This window comes from Mastigoproctus giganteus, chromosome 3, assembly GCF_048544385.1.
Source record: "Mastigoproctus giganteus isolate SK-2022 chromosome 3, ASM4854438v1, whole genome shotgun sequence".
NCBI classification, from domain to species: domain Eukaryota; kingdom Metazoa; phylum Arthropoda; class Arachnida; order Uropygi; family Thelyphonidae; genus Mastigoproctus; species Mastigoproctus giganteus.
In genome coordinates, this window is record NC_143577.1 from 127,129,722 (window position 1) to 127,155,791 (window position 26,070).

Sequence of the window (26,070 nt, forward strand, 5' to 3'; positions counted from 1 at the left end):
TGATAAGAAGCATGGCCACACCACCCTTTCTATCTTCCTAAATATCTTGTGCTCTCTTCAACCCCCTTTAAATCTGACAAACTGTTGTCAATGTCATCAATAATTGCACCCAGAAAACTCATCCTGGTCCTAGTCCACTTTTTTTTTTCTAATACAAAAAATTTTGGCTATTACCCTGACAATACTGTCCAAATCAAATGAAAACTTCTTGAACGAGAGCAATATCACTTGATTATTCTGTTCTGGGGCTTTGAATTGGCTGTGCATCACTTGGCAGGATATAACCCACACAAGATCCCAGTTGCAGCATTTGTTTCTAAGGAAGCACCCATTTCTTCAGTGGCTCAAATCCTTCTAGTAATACCTAGGGCTGCCATCCATCCTCATTTTTTACATATCATGGAGTGTCCAGGAGGAATTTCTAAAATTTTGAAAATATCCTGTATTTTGGCTCTAAAAATTTAAAGATCTCCTGATACTTATCATTGGTAAAATTTGTAAGGCGTACACCAATCAGCTTTGCGGAAGTAATTCGAAGAACTCCACTTGCTGCTGTAAACAATACAAATTGAGGAGTTTATTATGCGTTGGAGTTAATGACATTTTGCGCGTGTCAAAAAAAGTTTGACCTTTTCACTCCATTTTTTTTTTTATTCTCTTTTACATTCTTGGTGAGTAGACAATTTGAAATAAATTTTCTCTAGTTATTTATTTTACCTGAAATTCATTCTAATTAAGTGAATTTATTCTAAATTAAAATTATGATTCCATGTTTTTTTAATTAAAATATCTCACATTCTCTATTTTCTTCTCTCAGCAGTTTGTATAAACAATAATTTGACTCATCCAGCTTCAATTTGTTATATTTATTAACGAGTAAGCATAGTTTTGTATGTATGCGATATTTCTTAATTATCAGTTGATGAAGTAATCAGTCACTTCTTCAAATAATTTTTTATTTCTACTATTTAAATTAAAATCATTCCTTAATGTACATAAATTCAGGAATACCCATTATGTTGAAAAGGAAGTGCAAGTTTACCGACGACCTGAGGATCTAATATCCAGGATTTTGAAAGGGAAGAGTAGATGAGGAGGCAGAATGCATCGTTTGGGGTCCAGAAAGCTATATCTCAGTTGCTAAACAAGGGTTCAGGTGATTTGAACATCCGCATGAATTCAGAGAAACATAAAAAGAACATTAGATTCGAAACATGTTGCAGCAAGGTAACGGACTTTTTAGTAAAGGCCCCTGAAAGGCTCGATGCAAGAGTTTCTGTTGCTGAAGGAACCCTTACCTTTCATACAGTGGCACATCACCACAGCTAAAAATCAGTCTTGTACAGCAGAATTATTAAAGTTGATATACTCTGATTCAGATATTGCTAAGAGGTTAATGTGTGCAAAAACAAAGACTGAAGCCATAATTAATTCTGTCTTAGCAGTGCATTCAGTTGAAGAAGTTAAGTCTCTACAGAATGTACAGTTTTTTAGAGTTTCCACTGATGCCACTAATCATGGATTTCTGAAAAATTTCCCTATTCCTGTGCATCACTTGACTGGATAAATGGTGGCTCAAAGGTGAACCTAATAGAATTAAATAGCAAGTCCGATGAGACCGCAGCTACTTTTTCTGGCTATGTTTATGAGACATTGTGTAAAAGTGGCCTGGATAAGAAATGTATTGCATTTGGTGGAAATAATTGTAACACCACGTTTGGAGGAGTGCGGAGATACAATTGTATTTTCAAATTTACAAAGAGTATTTGGTCGATCGCTAATACAGTTATCTGCATAACTGTATCCAGCATGGAGCAGATGCAATTGATGTAGATATTTGACTCCATTTTTCTTAAGTTTTTTAATTATTTCAGTGTCTACACTGTACGTGTTGAAAACCTAAAAAAAAATTATGCGAATTTACAGTTTACCTAAAAAAACCTTCTGTATCATAGCAGAACATGCTGGCTTTCACTATTACCTGCACTCAAAAGGATTATAAATATTTATCCAGCCCCAAGGTCTTTCTTTTTGTCTCAAGAAATCCCCTCAAGATTCTAAAACTTTTTTTTGAAGATGAGTTTTGTGAAACTTATCTTGTTCATTGCCGAACTGAATTGTCAGTCTTCAATTCATATATAATGATCATTGAAAAGAATGACAATTCTTTGATAGAAGTTATTGATGTTCTTGCTTCTGTAAGGGATATTCTGTCAGAAAGAAGTAAATGTCAGTTAATTTCCCTCAAAGTGAAGGAAATGTTGGAGAAGAGGCAAAAAGGATATACGGAGAAACGTGGAGTTTTCAGAAGAAATATCCAGAACTTATATTCATCATGCACTGAATACTTGGACATGTGTATACAATGTATAAAGCTTTTTACTGTGTTGCTTTATCATTTTACTTTAAATTTTGCACAAAAATAGCATTTTGCAGAAAAAAATAGCTCCCCCACTGAACATGGAGATGATAGAAAGAATCCTCTATTAATTGGGGGTTACCTATAATTTACAACTAGGTTGAAACCACTGGAAGAAGTTTTTTCATTCAGGTCTTTAAGAGAGCCACTTGAATGGGATAGTGCAGTTTCAACAATTAGGTACCTTCTTACAAAAGGAGTGTGTGTGTGGATGATGTTGAAGTGCTTTGATCAGTTTTGCAATAAATAAATAAATAAATAAAAAAAAAAAAAAAATTCTGTAGCAGAAATTAAGGATACTGATGTTTCTGTTCCTTGTAATGTAAGATGGGCTAATTATTTTAGCCACTGTAAGAATGAAGAGTTTTCTCAGAACTGTTAATAATCGCCTAATTTTTTTTTTCCATACCACCACATAATGCATTTATTGAAATAAACTGTTTTCAATGATGGAGATGCAGTGGTCTAAGGATAGAAATTTGTTTACTGTGGATTCAATTAAGGGACTAATGCTTACAAATCCAATTTCAGTGACATGCTGTGTAAAGATTTTCATTCATATTTATTCAAAAACAGATTTATAGAGAAAAAAAAAAGTTTTTTTTAATTCATACCATAATTAATTTTTGGTGTATCATTTTTTTTTACAAATTAAGCAATTCGCATAAGAATGATAAGTGTGAATTCTGTTAATTTAAGAGATTTGAGCTATTTAATAAATATTTAACATGTTATTAGTTTGCCAGTGACTGTATTATTACCTGTTATCATAATAAACAGTTATTTAGGTATTTTTGAAAAGACTATAAGAGAATGTAAGCTGTGTTTTGGTAAAATAGGGAAAGGCGTCCTCAAAAGTCCGAATTTTTCTGCCCAAATGTCCTCATTTTTAAAGTTAGAGAGGTGGCAGCCCTAGATGCTTCAACTTTTAATTTGAAATTGGTACACATCAGAAACAAAGAAATGAATCATCAGTTCCGCTTGATTTGTTTACTAGAGAAATACATGCATCTACTTGGAATACGGGCATAGACTACCCAAGTGACAATCAAGACTCATAGGAAATGCCTATATCCTTTTCTATCTGAATACTTTGTCCTGGGATGATATACTAGGACAAAGTATTGAACATGGATCTTTTACCAGCGGTTTAGATATGATTTGAAAAATCACAGAATTTAAATTAAAAAAGTATTACAGCTATTAAACTGATTCTAAACTTTATCTTCTACTTAAGTTAAAACTATAACCAAGTTACTGGAAATAATGTAACTTAGCATTATTAGCTTTAGAAAAGTTAAGAATTAAATTTACAATATACTGTAGAAATTAGTTTCACAAAATTACTGAAATTACAGAAATTAAATTTCAGCAAAAATTTTTCTACTAGATACCTGATCTTAATTCCCTTCAGTTGATCCGCTGGAGCCAGCTGCCTATAGTAAAATTGTTTACTCATATAAAAAAAAAATATATGAGCATAGTTTTCCATTTTCATGTGAAATGAAGAAAATTAAGATATAGATATCTTAATTATCCAAATATATGTTAAAGAAAAAAAAAGCTGCATTTAAAAACTTGCACCACATAATAAATATTTACAGGCAAGGATTTGTGTGGAAAGTTTATGGAATATAGGAGAGTGATTGCTGTTTTAGTGGATTATCTAAAACCCACCATTCAATGTTTGGAAAACAATACAGGGGAATATATTGACAGGTCAATAGCTGAGGTTGAGATCACAGGAAAATGAACATAGGTGTGGGATCCTGTGTTTGTCAAGCAATGACTGTCATAACTGTCTGGTTAGATTCCCTGTTTCTAAGGTGGTTTGTAGTGCTATGTGTATGCAGGGGACTTTAATAGAATTGTTACTCTCATTTGCAGAGCTCCTATATAATATAATATATAGTTTTTGAATGTGGCAAATCTGTGGCAAGAGTATACCTCTGCAGTTTGCAAGATCTCATCCATTACTTGGTTTTAGAATTACAGATTGATTCTGTTTATGTCAATCCAATTTTAATTTTAATAAGCCAAACGTAAACGTTTGGCTTAATTCGGTTCAATCGGGAATCGCGGCCAGTACAACAGTAACCAAGTGATTCTACGCAGCGTCAAAAAGTTATTTCCTAATTATTATTGTAGCATCGATCGAACGAAGTTCCTTTGGGTTTGACTTCTTATTGAAAAAAATAATATTGGTGCGAGATATTTTATGTTTTATGCCTTTTCTAATTATTACAATTTTTAATTTAATATAATTTATAGCCCATAAAATGAGCTAATTAAAAAAAAAAGAAAAATTGATGCCGAATGCCGCATTTTCAATAATTGGACATTCAGGTATTTTTTTTAAAAATAAATTAATAATTTGGTAATTCAAGTAATATAACATTTTTTTAGGTTCTGATTTTTTTTTTATTAAATCGTTCAATCTATTCCGGCCCGTATCATGATGCGAAAATTTCATTCGGCCCGCTGACGAAAAAAGTTGCCCACCCCTGTACTATACTGACAGTGGTCGAGAACGAAAAGGACCTGGGGGTAATTGTTCAGACAGATATGAAGTTTTCTGAGCAGTGCAGACAGTCTGCAAGAGTAGCTCATGGTGCCTTGTCAGTGATATACAGGAATTTTTCTAGCAGGGAAAAGGAGGTGTTATACCCTTATATAAGGCAATGGTCAGGCCACACCTTGAGTACTGTATACAGGTCTGGAGGCCTCATTTCAAGCATATAGAGCTGTTGGAACGAGTACAGAGAAGGGCAACTTTGTTTGTTTGTTTGTTTTGATTTTATTGGCGCACTAGCTACTAAGGCTATAATGCGCCAAGACCATGTTATTTATAAAAAAGTTTAAACTTTCAGTGACCTAATTAGTTAGGTCACTATGTCAAGAGGTATAAGAAAAATGTAAATTTTATAAACGAGCAAAAATATTTATTGTTTATAAAAATATGAAAATAGCAGACACATTGTCTTTGTCGGATAAAATCTGGCTGAGTGTATACGGCTCAGTGTTGGTTAAAAGCGGTAAAACGGATATTGCTAAAATCTGGACAGTCAATTAAAAGGTGTCTAATCGATAAAATTGTGCCACAGGACACACACATAGGAGGGTCATCAGCCCTCAGCAAAAACGAATGAGTTAAATGACTGTGTCCTATGCGGGTCCGGGCAAGAACAACTTCCTCCTTACGATTTCTGCACAGACTAGACTGCCACGGTTCAATTACAGGCTTTATACAATATAGTTTATTCCCAGTCTGTCTATTCCACGAGTCCTGCCATTGGGAGTGTATGTTTTGGTGTATTATTTGCCTGTAGTATGTATAGGGGACTGATAGGCAGCGGTTATTATTGGGAATTGCTGATTTGGCTGTGGCATCAGCCAAATCATTTCCCCTAATCCCAATGTGGCTGGGAATCCAGAAGAAGCGGATATCATATTCACGTCCAAGGAGGAAGTGAATCTTCTGCTGAATACTAGACAGAACTGGATGAGGATTATACCTCACAGATATTACACACTGAGAGAATCGGAATATAAAATGAACCGTTGGTATTGGCATTCACTAATGTGATCCAAGGCTAACTCTATAGCATGCAGCTCTGCAGTAAATATACTGCATTCAGAGGGAATCTGCTCCGATGTAGTGCTGTCTGTAAAGACAGCAGCAGATCCCACATATGATTCCGACTTCGAGCCGTCTGTGTAAACTGGCGCGAAGTCAGAATGTTCAGCTCGGTGTGCTGAATAAAGCTGCAGGTAGACCGATGATGGAGTGTCCGACTTTCCCCAATTTCTAAGGGACAAGTCGCATGCCAGGGTGGAAAGGGTTGCTTTGGTGTTTGGGCAACCTTGTCTACCTTGATATTAAGTTCTTTGAGTAGCTCTTGGAGACGAATACCAAAAGGATGATTGGCAGTCTTAAGGGTATTGTATAAATTTTCCCATCGTGGCTCAAAAACGGGTGGCCACGTTGGATGGTCTGGCAGTGATTCGTCAACTCCGCACTTTGTGCGGAGTTGACGAATATGATCCCCAAGAATTTTGTGTTCGCTGCTACTGGAATAGCGTTTTGTCCGAGCCTTAATTCAGGTTCAGGTGAAGATTACGCTTGCGACAAAAGTGTACGCAAACTGTCTTCTCCGGCGTGAACCTGAAGCCATTAGCAAGTTCCCAGGAATTCAGACTATCAATGGCTTTCTGCAGTTGTCTTTCAATAACCCTCATGTTGCACGACTGACAAAAAATGCTCAAGTCATCAACATAGAGGGCACTGTTTACAGTCAGAGGAAGTTTGTTCTGTGATGGAATTTATTTTTATGGCAAAAAGCGTGACACTTAATACTGATCCTTGTGGTACTCCCTCCTCTTGGCTAAAGGAGCGAGAGAGTGAGGATCCCACACGAACTTGGAACGATCGATTGGCTAAAAAGGTTTGAATAAAAAAGGGGAGATGCCCTCTAAGGCCATGTAAATCTTTTAAAATGCCAAATCTCCAAGTTGTGTCATACGCTTTTTCCATGTCAAAGAACACCAACACCAAGTGTTCGCGTTTTAAGAAAGCATCCCGGATGGATGCTTCCAATCTAATAAGATGGTCCAAAGTGGACCGGTTCCTTCGGAAGCCGCACTGGATGTTGGAGAGAAGGTCATTTGATTCGAGATACCATATTAAACGAGAATTAACCATTCTCTCCAGGATTTTGCACAGACAGCTAGTCAGAGCAATAGGACGATAGTTGGTGGTGACTTTTGGATCCTTTCCTGGCTTAGGGAAGGCAAGAACGATTGCCTTTCGCCAGGAGTCCGGAAACTGCCCTTCAGTAAAGATTCTGTTATACAGAAGGAGCAGACAATCCATAGAGTTTGGTGAAAGATAATAATTTCATAATGGATGCTATCTGGTCCAACGGCACTTGCTTTGGAAAGAACAAGGGCTCTTTTCAGTTCCTGAATAGTGAAGTCCCCGTTGTAGGGATAAATGCTCTTAGATTTAAAACTAAGTTCCTGTTTTTCGATTTTATGTTTCAGGACCAGGAACTCTGGGGAATACGAAGATGTCGCAGAGATGTTAGAGAATGTTTCCCCAAGAGAATTAGCTATTGCAGTTGGATCTGCAATAGCGCATCCATTATAATCTAGGATTGAAGAAGAGTAGGATGTATATTTTCCCTTCATTTTCCAGATTTTATCCCAGACTACCTTAGAGTTGGTAGACTGGTTAATAGATGATGTAAAACAGATCCACGATTCCTTTTGACTCTGACGGCGGATATATCGTGCTTTGGCTCGTGCACGTTTAAAGGCTATAAGGTTGGTCGTGGTAGGATATCGGCGGCATATCCCCCACGCTTTGTTTTGAGCCTTTTTTGCTGCTGTGCATTGTGAATTCCACCAAGGTTTAGGAAATGGTGCAAACCGGGCAGATGTTTTTGGAAGAGCATTCGCAGCTGCTTGGACAATATTTTTGGTGATGTACTTAACTGCATCATTGATAGGCTCTTGACTGACTGTGCTAAGATCAAAATTTGCCTGATGTTGGAAGGCAGTCCAGTCAGCCTGATCAATCTTTCACCGTGGTAACCTGAAGGGAAGACATGGTCTCCCACCAGGTTATCAGAGGGAAGTGATCGCTTCCGTATGGATTCTCCTCTACTTCCAAAGTGAGTGAAGGAAGTAGAGAAGGGGAGCAGATAGAGAGATCAATGGCAGAAAAAGTACGGGTAGGCATGTGGAAGAAGGTATTTGTTCCAGTATTTAGAAGGGAAAGGTCATTGTCATTGAGCATACGCTCTATGACTCGTCCCCTTCCGTTGATGTTGGCACTACCCCACAGGGTGTTATGTCCGTTAAAATCCCCAAGAAGTAAGAAAGGGGGAGGCAGCTGCGTTAGATCATCAAAGTCTGCCTGGGAGATGTCAGTCCCAGGTGGCAAATAAATGGAGCACACAGTTAATAACAATCCCACCGTAAGGCGAATTGCGACAGCTTCTATGCTAGTTGTGATTAGCAAGGGCTGCACTGGGGTCTGGTTAGCCACAAGGATAGCCACTCCCCCGTGTACAGAGCCATCCGCAATTCTATCCTTTTGAAAAAATGTGATGTTGTGCATGGTGGGATCATCATTGCCTTCAGATATGTCTCCTGCAAGCAAAAGCAAACTGGCTCGTGCTTTTGCAGGAGGGCCTTGATGTCATCAGTATTTTGCCGGAATCCACGACAATTCCACTGTAGGAATTTAGCCATTATTTTGGCTTGGTGGGGTCCGTCAGGCGGCTTCCGAGGTGCTGAGGGCTAACTTTTATCAGTCTTGGATTTATCTTTTTTGGGGAAGAATGGACGCTGTCCCGTGTCCATTTCCTCCTCCGCAAAGAGTTCGAAGACTGAATCTTCGGGTACCTCCATCTGCTCGACATCCATCTTTTCTTGGGTACTAGGGGGGACTTCCCCTTTCTTATTCTTTTCTTTCATAATTACCTTTGTTACTTGTGGAGCATTAGGAGGTAAGGATATAGGAGTGGCAGCTGATTGGTCCTTCTGTGCAGGTTTTTGAGAACTTAACAGATAACGTGCGATGGGAGTGAAAGATTCCTTTGGAGGAATGGTCATGTCCGTCTGAGTTCCGACGGAACATCTCCCTGCTACCTTCTGGGCGTAGGTAGGTTTGTTGATATTCAGGGGTTTGATCTATTTCCTTGCCACCTGGTATGATATATTTAGCTCTGCCTTCAGCCGTTGAATTTCTTTTTCTTCTTTCCACCTCTGGCATGCTCGTGAGTAGGGCAGGTGTTCGCCTTCACAGTTAATACAGGTGGGTTTTGCGGCTTAACATGCTATTGCTTCGTGGTCCTTTGCACCGCATAGAGTGCATGCAAGGACTCAGTGGCAGGCCATTTGAGAATGTCCATACTTCTGGCATTTAAAACACCGTAAAGGGTTCGGAACGTATGGACGCAGTGAACAGTTGATATATCCAGCTTTAATCTCGTCAGGAGGTTTAGGAGAGTTAAAAGTCAGGATAATGCTCCTGGTTTTAACAATTTTTCCATCCCTTCGCACAGTAATTCTCTTGACGGCAGTAACTCCCTGTGGTTTTAATTCAGAGCAGATTTCTTCCTCAGTTACGTCGAGAAGGTCCCACTCCGAAATAACACCTCTCGATGAATTGAGTGTTCTGTGTGGTGTCACTGTTATAGGGATTCCTCCGATTGATGTTACTCGGAGTAGATGTTCAGATTGCCTGTCATTTTTTGTTTCAATCAAGAGGTCCCCAGAACGGAGCCTCTTAACTGACTTGGGTCAACCTGCTAACCCATCCAACCCTTTTTGTATGAAAAAGGGTGACATTTTACTAATCAGTGTTTCATTCGTGGAGTGCATAATTAAGAACCTTGGGACAGGCCCTGATGGTAGTTCAGTTCGCTGCCTCTTTGTAGCAATAATGCTACTATCTGATTCTCCGTCTCTGTTTTCAGATAGGGACCGGGTTGGGGCCCCTGAAGGAATATATTTATCAGGATTCATGAAGTTTCGAAGTGGTTCAGTGCCCGGGCTCCCCACCCACCACGGAGCCCAAAGGGACGCCCACTACCCGGCATGCAATAAATGTGCTCGGGAGTGGAACGCCAGGGCTACCCAGACACTATACCAGCACCGCCGCCCCAGCCTCAATCCTGTCCCTCGGACCATTAGGGTAGGGGCGTGCCATTGACACTGTTGACCCTTGCAGGCGAGCCTACTAGCCGAATGATCCTAGCCGGGCCTTTCAGGACCACCCGTCTTGTCGAAGCAGGGGCCAAAGTGGTGTATTGAAGCTGGGCCCCTCAACCACCAGGATCCCCCTTTCCGAATTTCCACGGGTCGCAGCGCACGCCAAACACGCCAGATTCCATTGATGTAAGCCTGGAACCTGGGCTGTGGGCGTTGGATCCACTGATCTGGAAGTCCAGCAGTGTCACTGGGAGGTCCCCTCACCACATACAGGTGCCCACGTCGAGGGGCAGAGAAGGGTAACAAGATTACTGAATGGAACAAAGGGTTGCTCTTGCAAAGAAAGCCTTAAGTTTTGCAAATTACAGTGGAGACTAGGCACCTGCGAGGCGATCTGATTGAGGTGTATCAAGCCTTAAATGGTTTGAGCATGCTCAATGCCGATGGGAATCTTCCTCTTGCTCAGAATTATCACCTGAGAGGGCATAAAGACAGATGTAGGATAGATGTGTGGAAATTTGCCTTTAGCCAGTGGATAGTTGGTTGGTGGAAAGACTTTTATCCCTTGTTGTGGAAGTTGATAGCCTAAATAAATTTAAGGCTCAGCTGGAAAGGTATTTCCAACGAACGGAGGGGTGAGATGGAAGTTATCATGGTAGCCAGTGCTATGTTGTAATTTTTGAATAGTCCCCCTGTACCGTTTTCTTTCCTTCATTTCTGTCAAGAGGTTCCTTTGGTATGCTTTTCCCATATCCAGGCCACTCCTATGAGAAGCTACAGGTGAAAACCTGGCTGGTTCTTAAGTTTTGCACACCAATGTATATTGTATGCGTGTGGTTTGAAATTTAGCATTTATGTACTGTAATTAATGTTCATATTTTCGATTTTCTTGACACTTGATAAAAAAAAATAGGAACCCGGGAATCTTCCTCTTGCTCAGAATAATACATCATAGTACAATCTCATAAAAGCGAACGATTGTTCTGCAAGTGATATTGGCTTATATGCTTCTTTTCTTCTCGATTGATAAAGTGATTCACAGCCTAGGTACTATGACAGAACTGATAGTAATGAAATGAACTGACTATTGTAATACCTCAGCTTTCATCTATTTTGTACAATCTCAGAAAAGCAAACTTTTGTTCTGCAGGTGATACTGGCTTATACCCATTCCAGCAGGTCTACATCCTTCTCAAATGGAGGCCACAGACCTGTCTGTATACAGTACTCAATATTTGGCCTAACCATGTTCTTGTACAGAAGGATAATCATATCCTGATCCCTGCTAGCAAAGTTTCTGTATATCTTTAATAGAACCATGTGAGCTGTCCTGGAAGCATTGCTCAGAGAATTTCATATCTGACTGCACAATTACCCAGGGTCTTTTTCATTCCCTGCTACCCTGAGTGTTGTACCACACACACACCATTGGTAAGTTATTCTGGGGTTACTGATACCCATATAGTACCTTGCATTTGTCAATATTAAGCTTCAGACCACCCTGACAACCTCTTTTCTTCTCGATTGATAAAGTGATTCACAGCCTGGTTGCTATGACAGCAACTGATAATAATGAAATGAACTGACTATTGCAATGCCTCAGCATCTTTTTTGAAGCCTTATGATGAGGCTTCAAAGAAGATGTTAGCTGAAGGCCACTATTCTATATTTATATACACTCATCTGGATTTTGCATTTAATATTTGTTTGAATCTTCTGATTTTATGTAAAGTGATCAGAACAATTGTGTATGTGTACGAGTATATATGTATGTACACACATTTTTTAAATGTGTATTTTATAAGAATAATTTGAAGTTTTACTATTTAGTTTAATTGAAAATGTGGAATTTTAGCATGGAAAAACAAAAATTATATATAAAATTTTCTTTCACTCATTTCACTGTGAGAAAATCATTATGAGCAGCATATAAGGATTTCGATTTTATATTTTATTTTAAAAAGGCAAGGTTTAAAGCAAATTACAAATACATGTGAAAATCAGTATAACCTGTCAAAGAAAATTGGCCACCCTTTTTATTCTTGATAATTTTAGTCACACTTGGCATACTTCCAACCAATTTAAAAAATCTCTATGATGTATGAAAAATGGTGGCCAGATAAACAACAATTACCTTTGGTACTGCTCATCTGGGACTGCTACAATAGCTCTGTGATAAAATGACGATGTACAGTTCAGTAGTCTCACACAACCACATATATTTTCATTAGTGTTCATGGAGACATAAGTTACATGATGATTCAATTACAGTAACAATATCAGTATCCTGTACAACATATCTTCAAGCATGATGCTCACATGTGTATAATTATATATATCTGTCAGTGTTGAGATGATCAGCTGCATCTTCAGGATGCTGAAGCTTCTAATTCTGATGCAGGCGTTTCAGGTTCCTCATCGTTGTAAATGTTTTCAGCCTTAAGAGGAATAATAATAACAATAATATATTTATTCCATAATTCAAATATGATTATCACATTAAATATGCCAATGTTTTAAAGAGTGAACTACGACACACACACTAAGTTTCATTTATTACAATATTTGAGATTTACTTCTTATGTCTCATAACAATAAAGCACTAAGACAAGCAGCTTAAAAATAAAATACAACAGAAGTCCAATAATCCAGAATTGAGGACACTGCTGAATTATTGATTACACTACCCAACATGAATTTTACCGGTCAGTTTTATGTAGAATTTAAAATCAATCATAAAAATCTCCTATCACGTCTCAGTTTTAAGATATAGATAACTGGATTCTGTACAAAGATATCATTACTGTTTGAAATACAATTTTTAAACTTTTGGTTGGATTTGTTTACTGGGCTAAAAGTTAAGCAAGTACATCATTACTGTTCTTGTAATACAGTATATTTTGATGTACTTTTCCAGACAAGTCTGTATTTTTATTAACCATTCAATATATAGTGTACAATAAACTATGCTACAAGAATTCACCTTCTGTTCAAATTTACCAATTGATTTTACTGTTTTTAGGTTAATGCATTGTTAAAATGGAGAAGACAAAGCAAGGAACTTGTGTTAATCACCATTAAGTGTCCACAAACATAGCAGACAACTTCTGCTATGTTTGTGGACAATTAACCCCAAAAACTCAGAGCTCAGAAGAATAAAATATACAATGTCACAAAAGTTGCATATTCATTATACTTTGGCTGCAAGATCGGTGACCAAGAAAAAAAATTGGCCTCCACGTATCTGTTGCATTACTTCTACAACAAACTTAAAGCTGTGGTTATATGGCAAGCTGAGAGCATTACCTTTTGCCTTCCGTGTGGTGTGGTGCAGCCCCAAGAATCATTTTCGACGACTGCTATTTCTGCATGACAAAAATAAAAGTTATTTCCAAAAAGAGCGAGCACTGCATCAAATATCCCATCAGCAATTAGACAAGTGCCACATGGTAAAGAACTGCCAGTACCCATGCCACCAAAATCTTGGGGTATTGGAAGTAGTGATGAAGATACAGAAGAAATGGTTATATGTACTTCACATGATTTGGACTACGAGCCAGAAAAAGGAAAGGCCCCACACTACATTGAACAAGAAGAATTAAGCGACTTGATCAGAAACTTGGGCTTACCCAAAGAGAAGACTGAATTACTTGGATCCAGACCACAACAGTGAAACGTACTTGGCAAAGGTACAAACATTACAATATACCATAAGCAAAATGAAGCTTTCAAGATATTTTGCAATGGAAAACGTATCTGCAAAGATCTTGTTGGTCTTATGCATGAACTGAACATTGATCTCAATACCTCTGAATGGCGTTTGTTCATCGATGCATCAGAGCTGTTTGAAAGCAGTATTGCTTTATAATGGAAATACTTTACCATCAATTGCTCTTGTTCATGCTGTTGGCCTGAAAGAAACTTATGATAGTATGTCCAAGATTGTTGCTGCAATACATTACGACTATTGGAATATTTTTGAGGATCTCAAAGTGATCGGACTGCTTGTTGGGCTGCAAGGTGGTTTCACTAAATACTGTCATTTCCAATTTGTATGATAGTCGTTCAACACTGGAACAACAGAAATGAATATATTCCAGACAAAAGCAATGTAAAGTATGTTCCATTGGTTGAGCCACAAAAGGTTTTTCTTCTCCCTTTACACATCAAGCTTGGACTGATTCAGAATTTCACTAAGGCACTGGATTCAGATATTTACTAAAAATGTTTCCAAATTTATCTCATGCAAAGCTGAAGGAAGGAATTTTTACAGGTCCTCAAATAAGAAAGCTCCTAAAAGATGAAGAATTTCAAAGAAACCGGAATGATGTTGAACTGGCTGCACGGAGATCTTTCAAGGCTGCAGGACACTAATTCCTCAGAAAGAGAAAAGAAGAGAACTATGAGCATCATCATCATCAGCCATTTTCAATCCACTGCAGGATGAAGGCCTCTCCAGCAACTTTCCAGTTCCTTCTGTTTTGAGCACTAGACATCCATTTACTACCCACAAACTCATGAATTTCATCTATCCATCTCCGCCTTTGTCTTCCAGGTTTTCTTCTAGCTCCTCTTGGATACCATTCTGTTATTTTCTTAGTCCATCTGTCATCATGTCTTCGAGCTATGTATCCTGCCCAAGACCATTTTAGTTCTTTAGTTTTGATGAGAATGTCCTTTACTTGAGTTTGTTGCCTAATCCATGTGTTTCTCTTCTTATCTAACAGTCTGATTCCCAATATGATTCGTTCCATTCTTCACTGTGTAGTTCTCAGCTTCTCTTCCATTCTTTTGGTGAGTGCCCAAGTTTCACTTCCATAAGTCATGGTGGGGAGTATACATTGGTTCATTATTTTACGTTTCAGACAAACTGGGATATTGCTCTTCAGTATGTGACTATATTTCCTGAATGCTATCCATCCAAAATTTATTCTTCTCTTGACGTCCAGCCATTTATCATTATTACAGCTAATAACTTGTCCCAGATAAGTATATGACTCCACCTTTTCAATGACTGCTCCTTCAATCATTATTTCCCTTTCTGGGGCATACTTGTTCATCATTACTTTTGTTTTAGCCATATTCATCTTTAGTCCAAAATCCTTACTAGCTGTGCATAACTGATTAAGATTTTCCTCTAATTCTTTGGGATCATGGCTTATGACCACAATGTCATTTGCAAATCGTAAGTGGTTTAGGTACTCTCCGTTCACACTGACTCCTTTCTGCGACCAGTCTAATCTTCTGAAAGCTTCCTCAAGGGCAGCAGTAAACAGCTTCGGAGATATTGTATCTCCTTGTCAAACTCCTTTCTCGATTTTAAATTTCCTACTGTCTTTGTCTAGTCTAATAAAGGAGGTAGCACTCTCGTATATTTTCTTCAAAATCATAATATATGGGGTATCAATGCCTTGTCTTTCCAGTGCCCGAAACATTGCCTTATGCTGTATGGAGTCAAATGCCTTTTCATAATCCACAAATGCCAGGCATAATGGGGTTTTATATTCATTTGCTTTCTCCATTAGCTGTGATATTACATGAAGGTGATCCATAGTTGAGAATCCTGTCCTAAAGCCAGCTTGCTCTTTCGGTTGATTCTAATCTGTTAGTAATGACCCTTGTGAACAACTTGTAGATGTGGGATAACAAGCTAATTGGTCTATAATTTCCAATTTCTGATTTATCTCCTTTCTTATGCAGCAAAACTATGATTGCATTATTCCACTGCTTAGGCGTCACACCTTTTCTAATGCACTTTGTGAAGAACCTTGCCAGTTTTTGTGTTATGTCTCTTCCTCCCAATTTTAACAACTCTACAGTAACTTCATCTTCCCCCAGGGCTTTCTGATTCTTCATTTTCTTCAATGCATGTTCTACCTCATCAGGAAGAATATTGGGTATGGCGTATGTGTTGCTACTTTACAATCCATCTTCCCCACTGCTGGCATCATTCCCCTGCTCCTTGTATAATTCTCTATAGTAGTCTTCTGCTATTTGAATTATGCCTTCTCTGTTTATAAGTACACCATCGCTATCCTTTAGTTTCAGTATCATTTGTCTTTCTGTATTACTGCATTACTGCTCGTGGCTGCTGATTTAAATCCTTTGTTTTCCCTTAATGCTTGTTCTACTTTTCTTGTGTTAAAACTTCTTATGTCCTCTCTGAGTCTCTTTCTAATGGCTTTGCATAACTCAGTATACTCAATTTTCTCCCTGTCAGTGTTTTTCTTGCTTTTCATTTGTCGTCTTCGGTTCATTATAACAAGTGTTTCTTGACTAATTTTTTCTTCTTTGGATTTCTTTTTCCCTATAGGTTTCCTGGGCTTTATCACTTTCAAAAAGTTGTAATATTGCTCGTCGATATCTTGGTCCTCAGCAGTCTGCAGAAGCTCATACTTGTTCTTAAGTTCCAGTACATATTGCTTTTTCTCCTCTTCGGTTATCTCAAAGACCGTTGTATTATTTATTCGAATCAGTTTTTTCCTTTCCTTTCCTATGAGCAACTGGTGACAAATTTGGTGAAAAGTTACAAGAACACGGGGTGCCGAATGTCACTGAAAATGCATTTCCTTGTTTTCCCCTCTGGATTTCTTTCCTGAAAACTTAGCAGACGTCAGTGATGAACAAGGAGAGTACTTCTACCAGGACGCATCTGCAATGAAAAACGATACAAGGATGCTGCGACTCTGCCATAATGGGAGATTACTGTTGGTTTCTTAAACAGGAAATCAGTTGAGTGGGAAACATGTCTAAGTAACATAAATTGTGTGTAATAATTACAACCAGAGGTATGAAGGGGAAGAAAAAAAAATGTCGGGTAGTGTTAGTAGATGCTTATCTAAAAATATGAGTTCTTAAGCGAAGTAATCAAATATTTTTGGCCTATACTTTTTACTTCTTTAGATGATATTTATGTATTTATTTGTATGAATTAAAAAACAAAATAAGGTAAGAGACCTTCATTTTATAAATTTTGGGGAAAGAAAAGCTATTGCTTGATATTCACCAATAAAATTCTGCTTCTGCATTTATGAATGTTTAGCATTTGTTTATTGAAATTAATGTTCTTATTTTTTTTGACACTTGATAACTAAAAAAAAAAAAAAAAAAAAAGTGGGAACTATCTGTGTAATCTCATAAAAGCCAACAATTGTTCTAATTGTGATATTGGCTTATAACTTAATAAAGATAGACTAACTCTTCTTTTGTGCACTGGTTTGCAAGCATTCCCCTGCTTTATGGACCAAGAACAGTGGGCCTTACGTACACCTAGTTGGGAAGATGCAATCTGCCTCATTTGCAGAATGTTAACTCCGCTGATTGTGGCACGTTGCACTCAAAGGCATACAAGTATATATTTACAGTTGTCTGGCAACTGGAAGAAAAATTTTAAAATGGGCTTATTCTGCACTAGGGAATACTACTCCCCCATGTCTCACATAAATTCTAGACTTACCAGGCAGGCTAGTTGTCTGTGAAGTATGAAGCTTTAAAAAAATTATCAAATATGATTTTCATAAATGAGAATAGGCCTGTGGCACTGGATTCCATAACTTAACTTCGAGAATACAGCTGAACTAATGAGAGCAATAGCTAAAATAAATTTTAATACGGTAAATAGGAGCTTTCAGGATAGCGTATTCCTCCATCAGCTAAGTAAATACACACAGAAGCAAAAATAACACAAAACGTTAGGAATGAAATAAACAGCGTGTTCAGATAACTGAAAGAGCTTGCACATGAACGTGAGAATGTGCAATCACCAATCACTCTGTCAAATCAGGTGGATGTTGTTGGTACCCGCAGCTATATGGGCTGATGCCAGCATTCGTCATGCTTTAACACTACAGACTACAAAATTTGGTGTAGTCTTGTACCTCTATTGCAGTTTAAAACGTTGCTACAACTAGATATGTTTAGGGACTCTAACCACAGGTGGTGATAGTAGTGGCGAGATACGCAATGTGCACGTATCTCTCCACTACTATCACCATTCTGCTGTTGTGAGGGAGTGAGAGCCCCTACGAGGCTCTCACTCCCTCACAACAGCAGAACGGTATCTATCACTTATATTCATTTTCTATATACAGTTATGGAATCCAGTGCCACATTCTCATTTATTCATTCAAACTATGGCCTACATACAGAGAATTAGTCTGGAACTACAGAAGCTCATCTCAATAGCCTGGAACAAGCAACTCTTGCACTTTGCACACAGATGTAAGACAAATCGCATCATCCCCAAAAGCTTCTGCTGCAAGGCACCCTTCAACCATGCCCTTATGAAGCACTCCTGTTTCAAATTTGAACTTCAAACCTTGAGGGTATGGATCGGTTAATTACATCTCGAGCTACAGAGAGACATCAATAAATCCTGGCTCATGCAGGAACTAAGAGGCTTGATCTCTCCATTAACATTTTCAAACCTGATTCACCTTACCCCTCATGCCAACAGCATAAGTTCCTTAGTCTAATCAGGGCAACTCATTCTTCAAGCAACACTTGTGTTGTCTGCATTCTACAGGCAACACTAACTCTGTCCTGAACCTCAGCAGCAATCAGGGAAGATTTGAACAATATACAATGAACTACTGTAATCCAACATTTAGAAAAACAGAAAATAAGTATGAATGAATAAATTTTCTAACATTTTAAAACAATTAATATATTAATACACTTGATTTTACGTTAGATCATTTGTAAATCATCTGTTTGAACACTCAAATATATTTTCGGGCACATTTTCTTCACATTGAAGGCTCAATGCCAAGTTTTCATGTTTAGAAGTTTAATATTGCCCTCATTTTTGATATTGTCACTGTTTCTTAGAATACTCTGAAACGTTGGAGTTGCTCGGATATTCAGCTACTGTGAAATTATTAACAATTCCTAAAAATTCGTCAAGAGCAATTTCTCCACTGATCAAACCTCTTGCTTGGAGTTCTTCCCAAGATTGCTCAGTCTTGTAGTAGTTCATCTTTACTTTCTGTTAATTGGCATTTTAGCAAAACCTGCTTTTCCAAAACAATTCTTAATCATTGTTTCCACCACATCTTGATCCAAACTTTTGCCAACTCTGATATAAAATATATAACACAGGTTGGTTGGTTTCTATTCTCAGTATAATTTTTTTTCAAATTCTTGATATTGGCTGCGGTTTAGACAAGGTATTTACAGATGGTAGACTTTGTGAAAACAAGCTTTACACTTGTAAGTTCCGAAATTACCGAGTGAAGGTGGGCAGGGCAGTTGTCAACAATCAACGTGACTTTTCTGTTCTTTCATAATCTTTCTATCGGAATTTAATTTCCACTGTTCAAAAATTTCAATTGTCATCCACGTCAATTTTTTTTTTTTTTTTTTTTTTTTTTTTTGTAGTTGCAGTCCAACTCTAACACTGCTGTTAATGGTGTATTGAGAACAGAGATCATAGTGTGCCAGTTCATTTGTTACAATATGTTCTCTGTTTGAAAGTTAAAAATATTTTCTATGGTATTATATTATTATTTACAGTATATGGTAGACATTGATTGTTTGTATGAATCTAAAAATATGTGTTCTTTGACACGCAAAAGATTGTGTAGGGTTTTGGTTTTCTTTATATATTGATGAAAAATCTGCTGTTGATCCTTTTCATATGTAGGGCATTCTAACAGTATATGTTTAAGTGTTTGGATAGTACTGCACGCTTGGCATCTTGGGGGTTCTTCACTACGTAGCAGATAACCATGTGGGAAGTGATATGTCCTATCTGGTCAGAACTTCTCTCTTTGATTTCCTTATGCTCGTTTTCAAACGCTCAAATTTTGGTTTTATTTCATATAATTCATTCAACGTTTGTTTTTGCCAAAGTTCTTGCTATTGTGTTAGTAGTTTTGAACGACTGGATTGTAGTCCTTATGTGGAAATGGGAGAGATTGTTTCTGAAGGCTGATTTTGCAATTCTGTCAGCTTCTTCCTTTCCTTATCCCTGTGTGTCCTGTTTTTTCTTTGTGAAGTCTGTTTAATTTGCCAGAGTACTGAATGGGTTATACTGTTTGTTTTGTATGGCTTGGATTACACTTAGTAAATCAGAGTATGTTACTGTTCTCAATTGGTTTTCAATATGTGTTTCTGAACTGCTACTAATTCTGCAGTATAGACACTGCATTCTTTAGAGTTGGCGTGGCAGTGTGAATACTGCTAATGCTCTTATACGGTTTTCTTATTTTGATCTGCCTGTATATATTGGTACATGATTGGGATATTGCATTCTACAAAGGGTACTAGGAAAGTTTTGCAATATGACGCAGGAAGCTGCTTGTTGCTGCATGCTGAGACATGTTCATACATGCACAGTAGCCGCCGCGCCAAGTCGATGGGCTCAGTTATTCATTAGTAGTGAGAGTGTAAAGTGCTTGCGATGGCATCGTGGTCACGAAATGAGATAAGGACAGTTTTGCGGCATAATTTCGTGCGTGGTTTAACCATAGACCAGTGCTTAGAAGAAATGACTCTTGCACTAGATGATGATTGTCCACATCGTACAACGATATTCAGGTGGTATAGAGAATTCCAAAGGGGAAATTTCACTCTGGAGGATTCTGAGAGGCCGGGAAGGCCACGAACGTCAGCTACGGAGGAAAACGCTTGACGAAAACAGGCGAGTGACCTACCAACAGATAGAGGATATCTGTTGGTAGGTCACTCGGCCTAAATGCACTTTGGGCCTAAATGCACCAGCAATTCGTTCGATTCTGCAAGATCATTTGCACGTGAAGAAACTTTGTTCTCTCTGGGTGGCGCATCAACTGACTGAAGAGCAGATGACACGACGTGTGACTTGGTGCCGGGAGATGTTAAAAAAGTTTGATAAGGGACAATCTCGGTATGTGAACAAGCTCCCCAGGGGAGAAGCATCCACTGTAACGAGGATGCCCAATGGAAGCCTGACCAAAACGTGGGAGGAATCGATTACCAATATCCTTAGTACTATCATCCATGAACCACCAGATATCCTTAATGAACAACAAAAGGTAATATGCCAGGCAAACCAAACGTATAGAACCGCCCTTCACAGTCGATGAATTACAGGGTGCGGCCTTGCAAATGCGCAACAGGAAATGTCCCGGCCCGGATCTCATAGAACCAGAGATGGTCAAAAAAGCTGTGGAATATATACCGAACCTGATACTTAATCTCCTCAACCGATGCCTGGAAACTGGGAACTTCCCGACAAGTTGGAAGACTGCACACCTAAAACTTATCTTAAAAAACCCAACAAAACCTCCGGACCAACCAGCCTCATATCGCCCCATAGCCCTACTCTCTACCCTAAGCAAACTCTATGAAAGGCTGCTCCACAAAAGGATCATGAACCATTACAAAACCGCCAACCTAGAATCACCCAGGCAATATGGATTCAAACCGGGCTTCTCGACCATTGAAGCAGTCCAAAATCTCATAACCAAGGCAACCCAAAGTAACAAGAAATATTTTCTGGTAATAGCAGTGGATTTTGCTGGGGCCTTCGACACCATCTGGTGGCCCAGTGTCCTTGGCAGACTCCGGAAAGCAGCAATCCCAGAAAACTTGTATAACAGTGTCCGGGCATATCTGTCGGATAGGAAAATTGAGGTCGTCACAACTTTCCGAAGAGTTGTTAAAAGCGTCCGAAGGGGCTGCCCACAGGGATCTGTCCTGGGGCCACTAATGTGGAACATGGTTTTTGATGACTTCTTGGCTCTGGACCTGGGAAATGTGGCCAGTCAGGCCTTTGCTCATGATCTCATTTTAATGGTGGAAGCGGACTCCAGAACGGGACTTGAAACACAGGCAAACAAAGCACTACAAACCTTACAGAATTGGGCAAAAACACATATGTTAATGATCTCACCAACCAAGACAAACTCAGTACTACTAAAAGGCTCTCTAAACATCAGACGACCACCGCAAATAAAGATAGCGGGATCCACCATTAAACTAGCAAAGCAAATAAAGTATCAAGGTATTATCCTGGATGGAAACCTGTCCTTTACACCTCACCTCACCTACTTGAGAGAGAAACTAAGGAACTATGCAGCACTTGTAGCAAGAGTATCTCGCAGGGACTGGGGACTCAACAGGACGACCCTGTCCCTGTATTATAAAACAATATTCATCCCAGTGATCACCTACGGATCACCAATCTGGTTCAGGAAGGCCGGAACCGCGGTCAACAGAAGACTGCTGGACACTATCCAAAGAAACATACTTCTAACTATAACTAGGGCATGCAAAATGGTGAGCACCCACGCTCTGCAGGTCCTGGCAGGAGCTCTTCCGTTGGACCTCGAGGTGACTAGATGTGGACTCATGTATTTACTGTCCAAGGATATACCTGCCACCATCTATGACTTTACCTTGGACCCAACCAACAGCCGGACGGTAGAGAAACAACGAATAGTGGCTCACATGTTGAAGATTTGGCAGCACAGATGGGAGATGTCACCAAAGGGTCAAGTTACAAGAAGCTTCATACCAATAGTCGCAAAAATGTACCCAAAAGCCCCCTCGCGGTTCTATCCTGGGCTAAATACAACCTTTCCTGATGGGCCACAGCCCATTTAAAGCAAAACTGAACGCACTCGGAATAATAGAAGAGTCCACATGCACCTGTGGAGAACCTGAAACCTGGCAGCATATTATGCACGACTGTGAATGCTACGAAGAACACAGAAGTAGACTTATAACTGAGATTCAATACTTGCCGAAAAATCAAGAGTACCATCTACTGGATTCAGAAGATGAATACAAAGCCCTCAGCCGATTTGCACTTGACGTCTTCAATAGACGACGAACAGAAATAGCCATCCACAACGATTAGATGACCACAAATAATAAATAAAGACAAACTGATAAAACATCAACACAGAGGAAACGATCGCAAAATACTAAGGACAAACGGCGTAATATGCAGCAGAATAAATGAAACAGCATCGACCTAGGAACCAATGGGAGTGGCTCCAGCCAGAATGTCGTCGCTCCCAGGATGAAACCACACACCTAGAAAAGGACCAAACCCCACCGAGTCATCAGACTGCACTTGCTGGAGGGCACTGCAAATTGCCGCTATGGCGAACTGGGCAGGGCTCCCTTGCCCAGCCCACTTTCACTCCCTATCCCTGGTGGGGTGAGGGGAAGGACTTCCTGCCCCCTCCCCACCCCACCACCCCCTCATTTCCCTCTGGTGGGGCAAGGGCATGCCCACTGATATACCTGGGGTCGCCTTCCCTATTGATCCCATACTTCAGTCTTTTCCCCCCAGCCTTCCGTCTCTCCCCCTACTCTATCTATATCGCCAGCGAAAAGCGAATGCCCCACACAATGTAAAAATTTTAAATGCCCAACTCGACACACTTGCAACCTGATTTTTTTTTTTTTTTTTTTTTTTTTTGATTTGGTAGTTGTTGGCGCATCGGCTTCTGTGGCCATATTGCACCTTCCAAGGTTTTTGCAGTACTTTGATCCAAGCCCGAGGCGGGAATCGAACCCGCGACCTTTGGGTTGCCGGGCAGGTACTTTACCCACTCGGCTAGCCCGGTCGGCCACTTGCAACCTCTTTCGGCCTAATTAAATTCAAGCGTTTATCCCCCCCCCCCTTTTTTTTATATATATATAGGTCCTAGCCACTGAAATCTCAGGAAATTAGGTGGCAGGACCTGCCAGAGTACTTATCTAAAAATACTGGTGTACCTGGTCTGCCTCCACGGGGCTAAGTGTGGGCAACGTTGGGCCTCAGTAGGGGTCCAGCGGCTAAATGGCCAGATGAACAACAGAACACAACACTACACATGTACAATATCCATACACTTTTAAATCTCTGGCCTTCCCAGTGAACTGGTACACCCACAATGAAAGCAACGCGGAGATGGGGGAAACCCCTGTTGCCGTTAGACACTAAATACACTTTACACTTTATGTGAACAACATCGTGACAGGTGACGAGACTTGGCTGTACTATTACGATCTGCTGACCAAGGCTCAAAACAAAGTTTGGGTCTTTGATGATGACGACACACCCGTAATTGTCAGAAAATCCCGATCTGTAAAGAAGAAAATGATAGCTGTATTTTTCAAATCGAGTGGAATTGTGGAAAGTGTCGTTTTGGACACGCAGAAGACAGTCACAGCTAAGTGGTATACTGAACAATGCCTGCCTAAAGTCATTGGATCTATGAAGAACCTGCGGCCAAAGTCAAGAATGGACACCTGGTACCTCCATCACCATAATGCTCCAGCTCACTGCGCCAAAGCCTGCACCGAATATTTGACCACGACAGGACTGAAATTCTCGAGCACCCTCCCTACAGTCCAGACCTTGCTCCCTGCGACTTTGCACTGTTCCCGCATGTGAAAATGAAGCTAAAAGGGAGGCGGTTTTCCAGTGATGAGGACCTTCTACGGGCTTGGGAAAGCGAGTGTGCTTTACTCCCTAATGAAACTTGGCAGAACTGGTTTAAAGATTGGTTTCGGAGGATGGAGAGGTGTATTGAATGTAGAGGAAATTACTTTGAAAAAATTAAATAAACAAAGCTGTATTGCAAAACTTTCCTAGTACCCTTTGTATATACTGCATGCAGTTGTTGAAACTGATGTCTGATAAAGTATTTTTATTCCAGTTTTGTGTGAAGAGTTCATAAGCTGTGGGATGGTTTGCAACATTATCTGTTTTAAGATCATGTGTAATGAGTAGCTCTTGTAGTCTAGAGGCTGGTTTGCACTTTTACAGTTCCTATATATGTTTTGCCATTTTGGTGCAAATAAAGATGTCCAAATTGGATGTTCTCTTATGGATCTTACCTTGTATGCATATAATAGTGCCAACTGTTGTCTCCTCAGGAACAGTGGTGGTTCATTATTAGCTTCTGTATAGAGACTGAATGTAGGAGATGTGTGTTAATTGTCTGACGGCACCAGGGGTTTCCCCATCTCTGAAATGTAGGGGGATGTACAGAAAGCCCCTGTTGCTATTCATAGAGCAATATGGTGATTCTGCTTTAGCAATTTGAGGGCACTCTTTTTTGTCGATGCATAAACCGGTGCTCCATAATCTATATTGGACCTCAGTAAAGGCCAAAAATAGATTATGGCGCACCAGTTTATGCTTTGTAAAGGTGGAGCACAGTATAACTGTCTGATCCCCAAGATGCTGTTGTTAAGACTAAGAATATCGAGTTGCTTCGTACATTTTATTCGCAATTGTTTTATATGTTCTATGAAAGTAAATTTGTCGTCTAGAAGGAGTCGCAGAAATTTTCACTTTGCTTAACTGGTATTATGTGACCTTGTAGTGTTAGTTGAGGTTCAGGGTGCAAGTTTTGTTTTCTACAGAAATGTACGCAGACTGGTTTTTATTGTGATATTCTAAGCCTGTTTTTCTGGGCCCAATGACTGATATTGTTAATTGCCTTTCTGTTGTTCCCATATTCTGTGCCCGATACGAAATACTGAAATTATCTCCATATAGTGCATGTTGTGAGTGACAGTTCAAGGTGGTCTAATGTGGATAGATTGTCTAAACCCACACTGCATACTGTTGATTACTTGATTGTCTCTAAATACCACACAAATCTTTTGTTAATTATCTTCTCTAGAACTTTGCTTAAGCAGCTAGCAAGGGATATCGGTCGATAGTTGCTTGGGTTCAGATCTTTATTGGGTTTTTGGAAAGCTAATACTATTGCATGATGCCACGCTTCGGGATATTGATTTTCTAGGAAAATGTGGTTGTACAGTTGAAGGAGGTTTTCTACCTCTTTTTGCTCTAGATTTTTAAGCATATCATAGTGTATATTGTCTGGTCCAACTGCACTTGGCTTTTTTCGTGATACTGCTTCACGTAATTCATGTAACTTAATTGGTTGGTTCAATCCATTTGGTGTAAAAATTAATTCTTGTGACGACAACGT

At 39.3% G+C, this 26,070-nt stretch overlaps 2 protein-coding genes across 7 annotated transcripts in view; one reads left to right on the plus strand and one right to left on the minus strand.

The window, feature by feature from the left end:
• LOC150088262 (acetyl-CoA acetyltransferase, mitochondrial-like) overlaps positions 1–26,070 on the plus strand; it is a 670,540-nt gene that overhangs the window by 544,613 nt on the left and 99,857 nt on the right. The gene's annotated exons all lie outside the window — the stretch shown is intronic.
• Caf1-55 (chromatin assembly factor 1 p55 subunit) overlaps positions 12,072–26,070 on the minus strand; it is a 406,164-nt gene continuing 392,165 nt past the window's right edge. For all 3 annotated transcript variants that reach the window (XM_090369421.1, XM_090369420.1, XM_090369424.1), the window contains one exon: positions 12,072–12,579. In XM_090369421.1, coding sequence (XP_090225547.1) covers positions 12,511–12,579 — 69 coding nt within the window. In that variant the 3' untranslated portion in view covers positions 12,072–12,510. The remainder of the gene's footprint in view (positions 12,580–26,070) is intronic.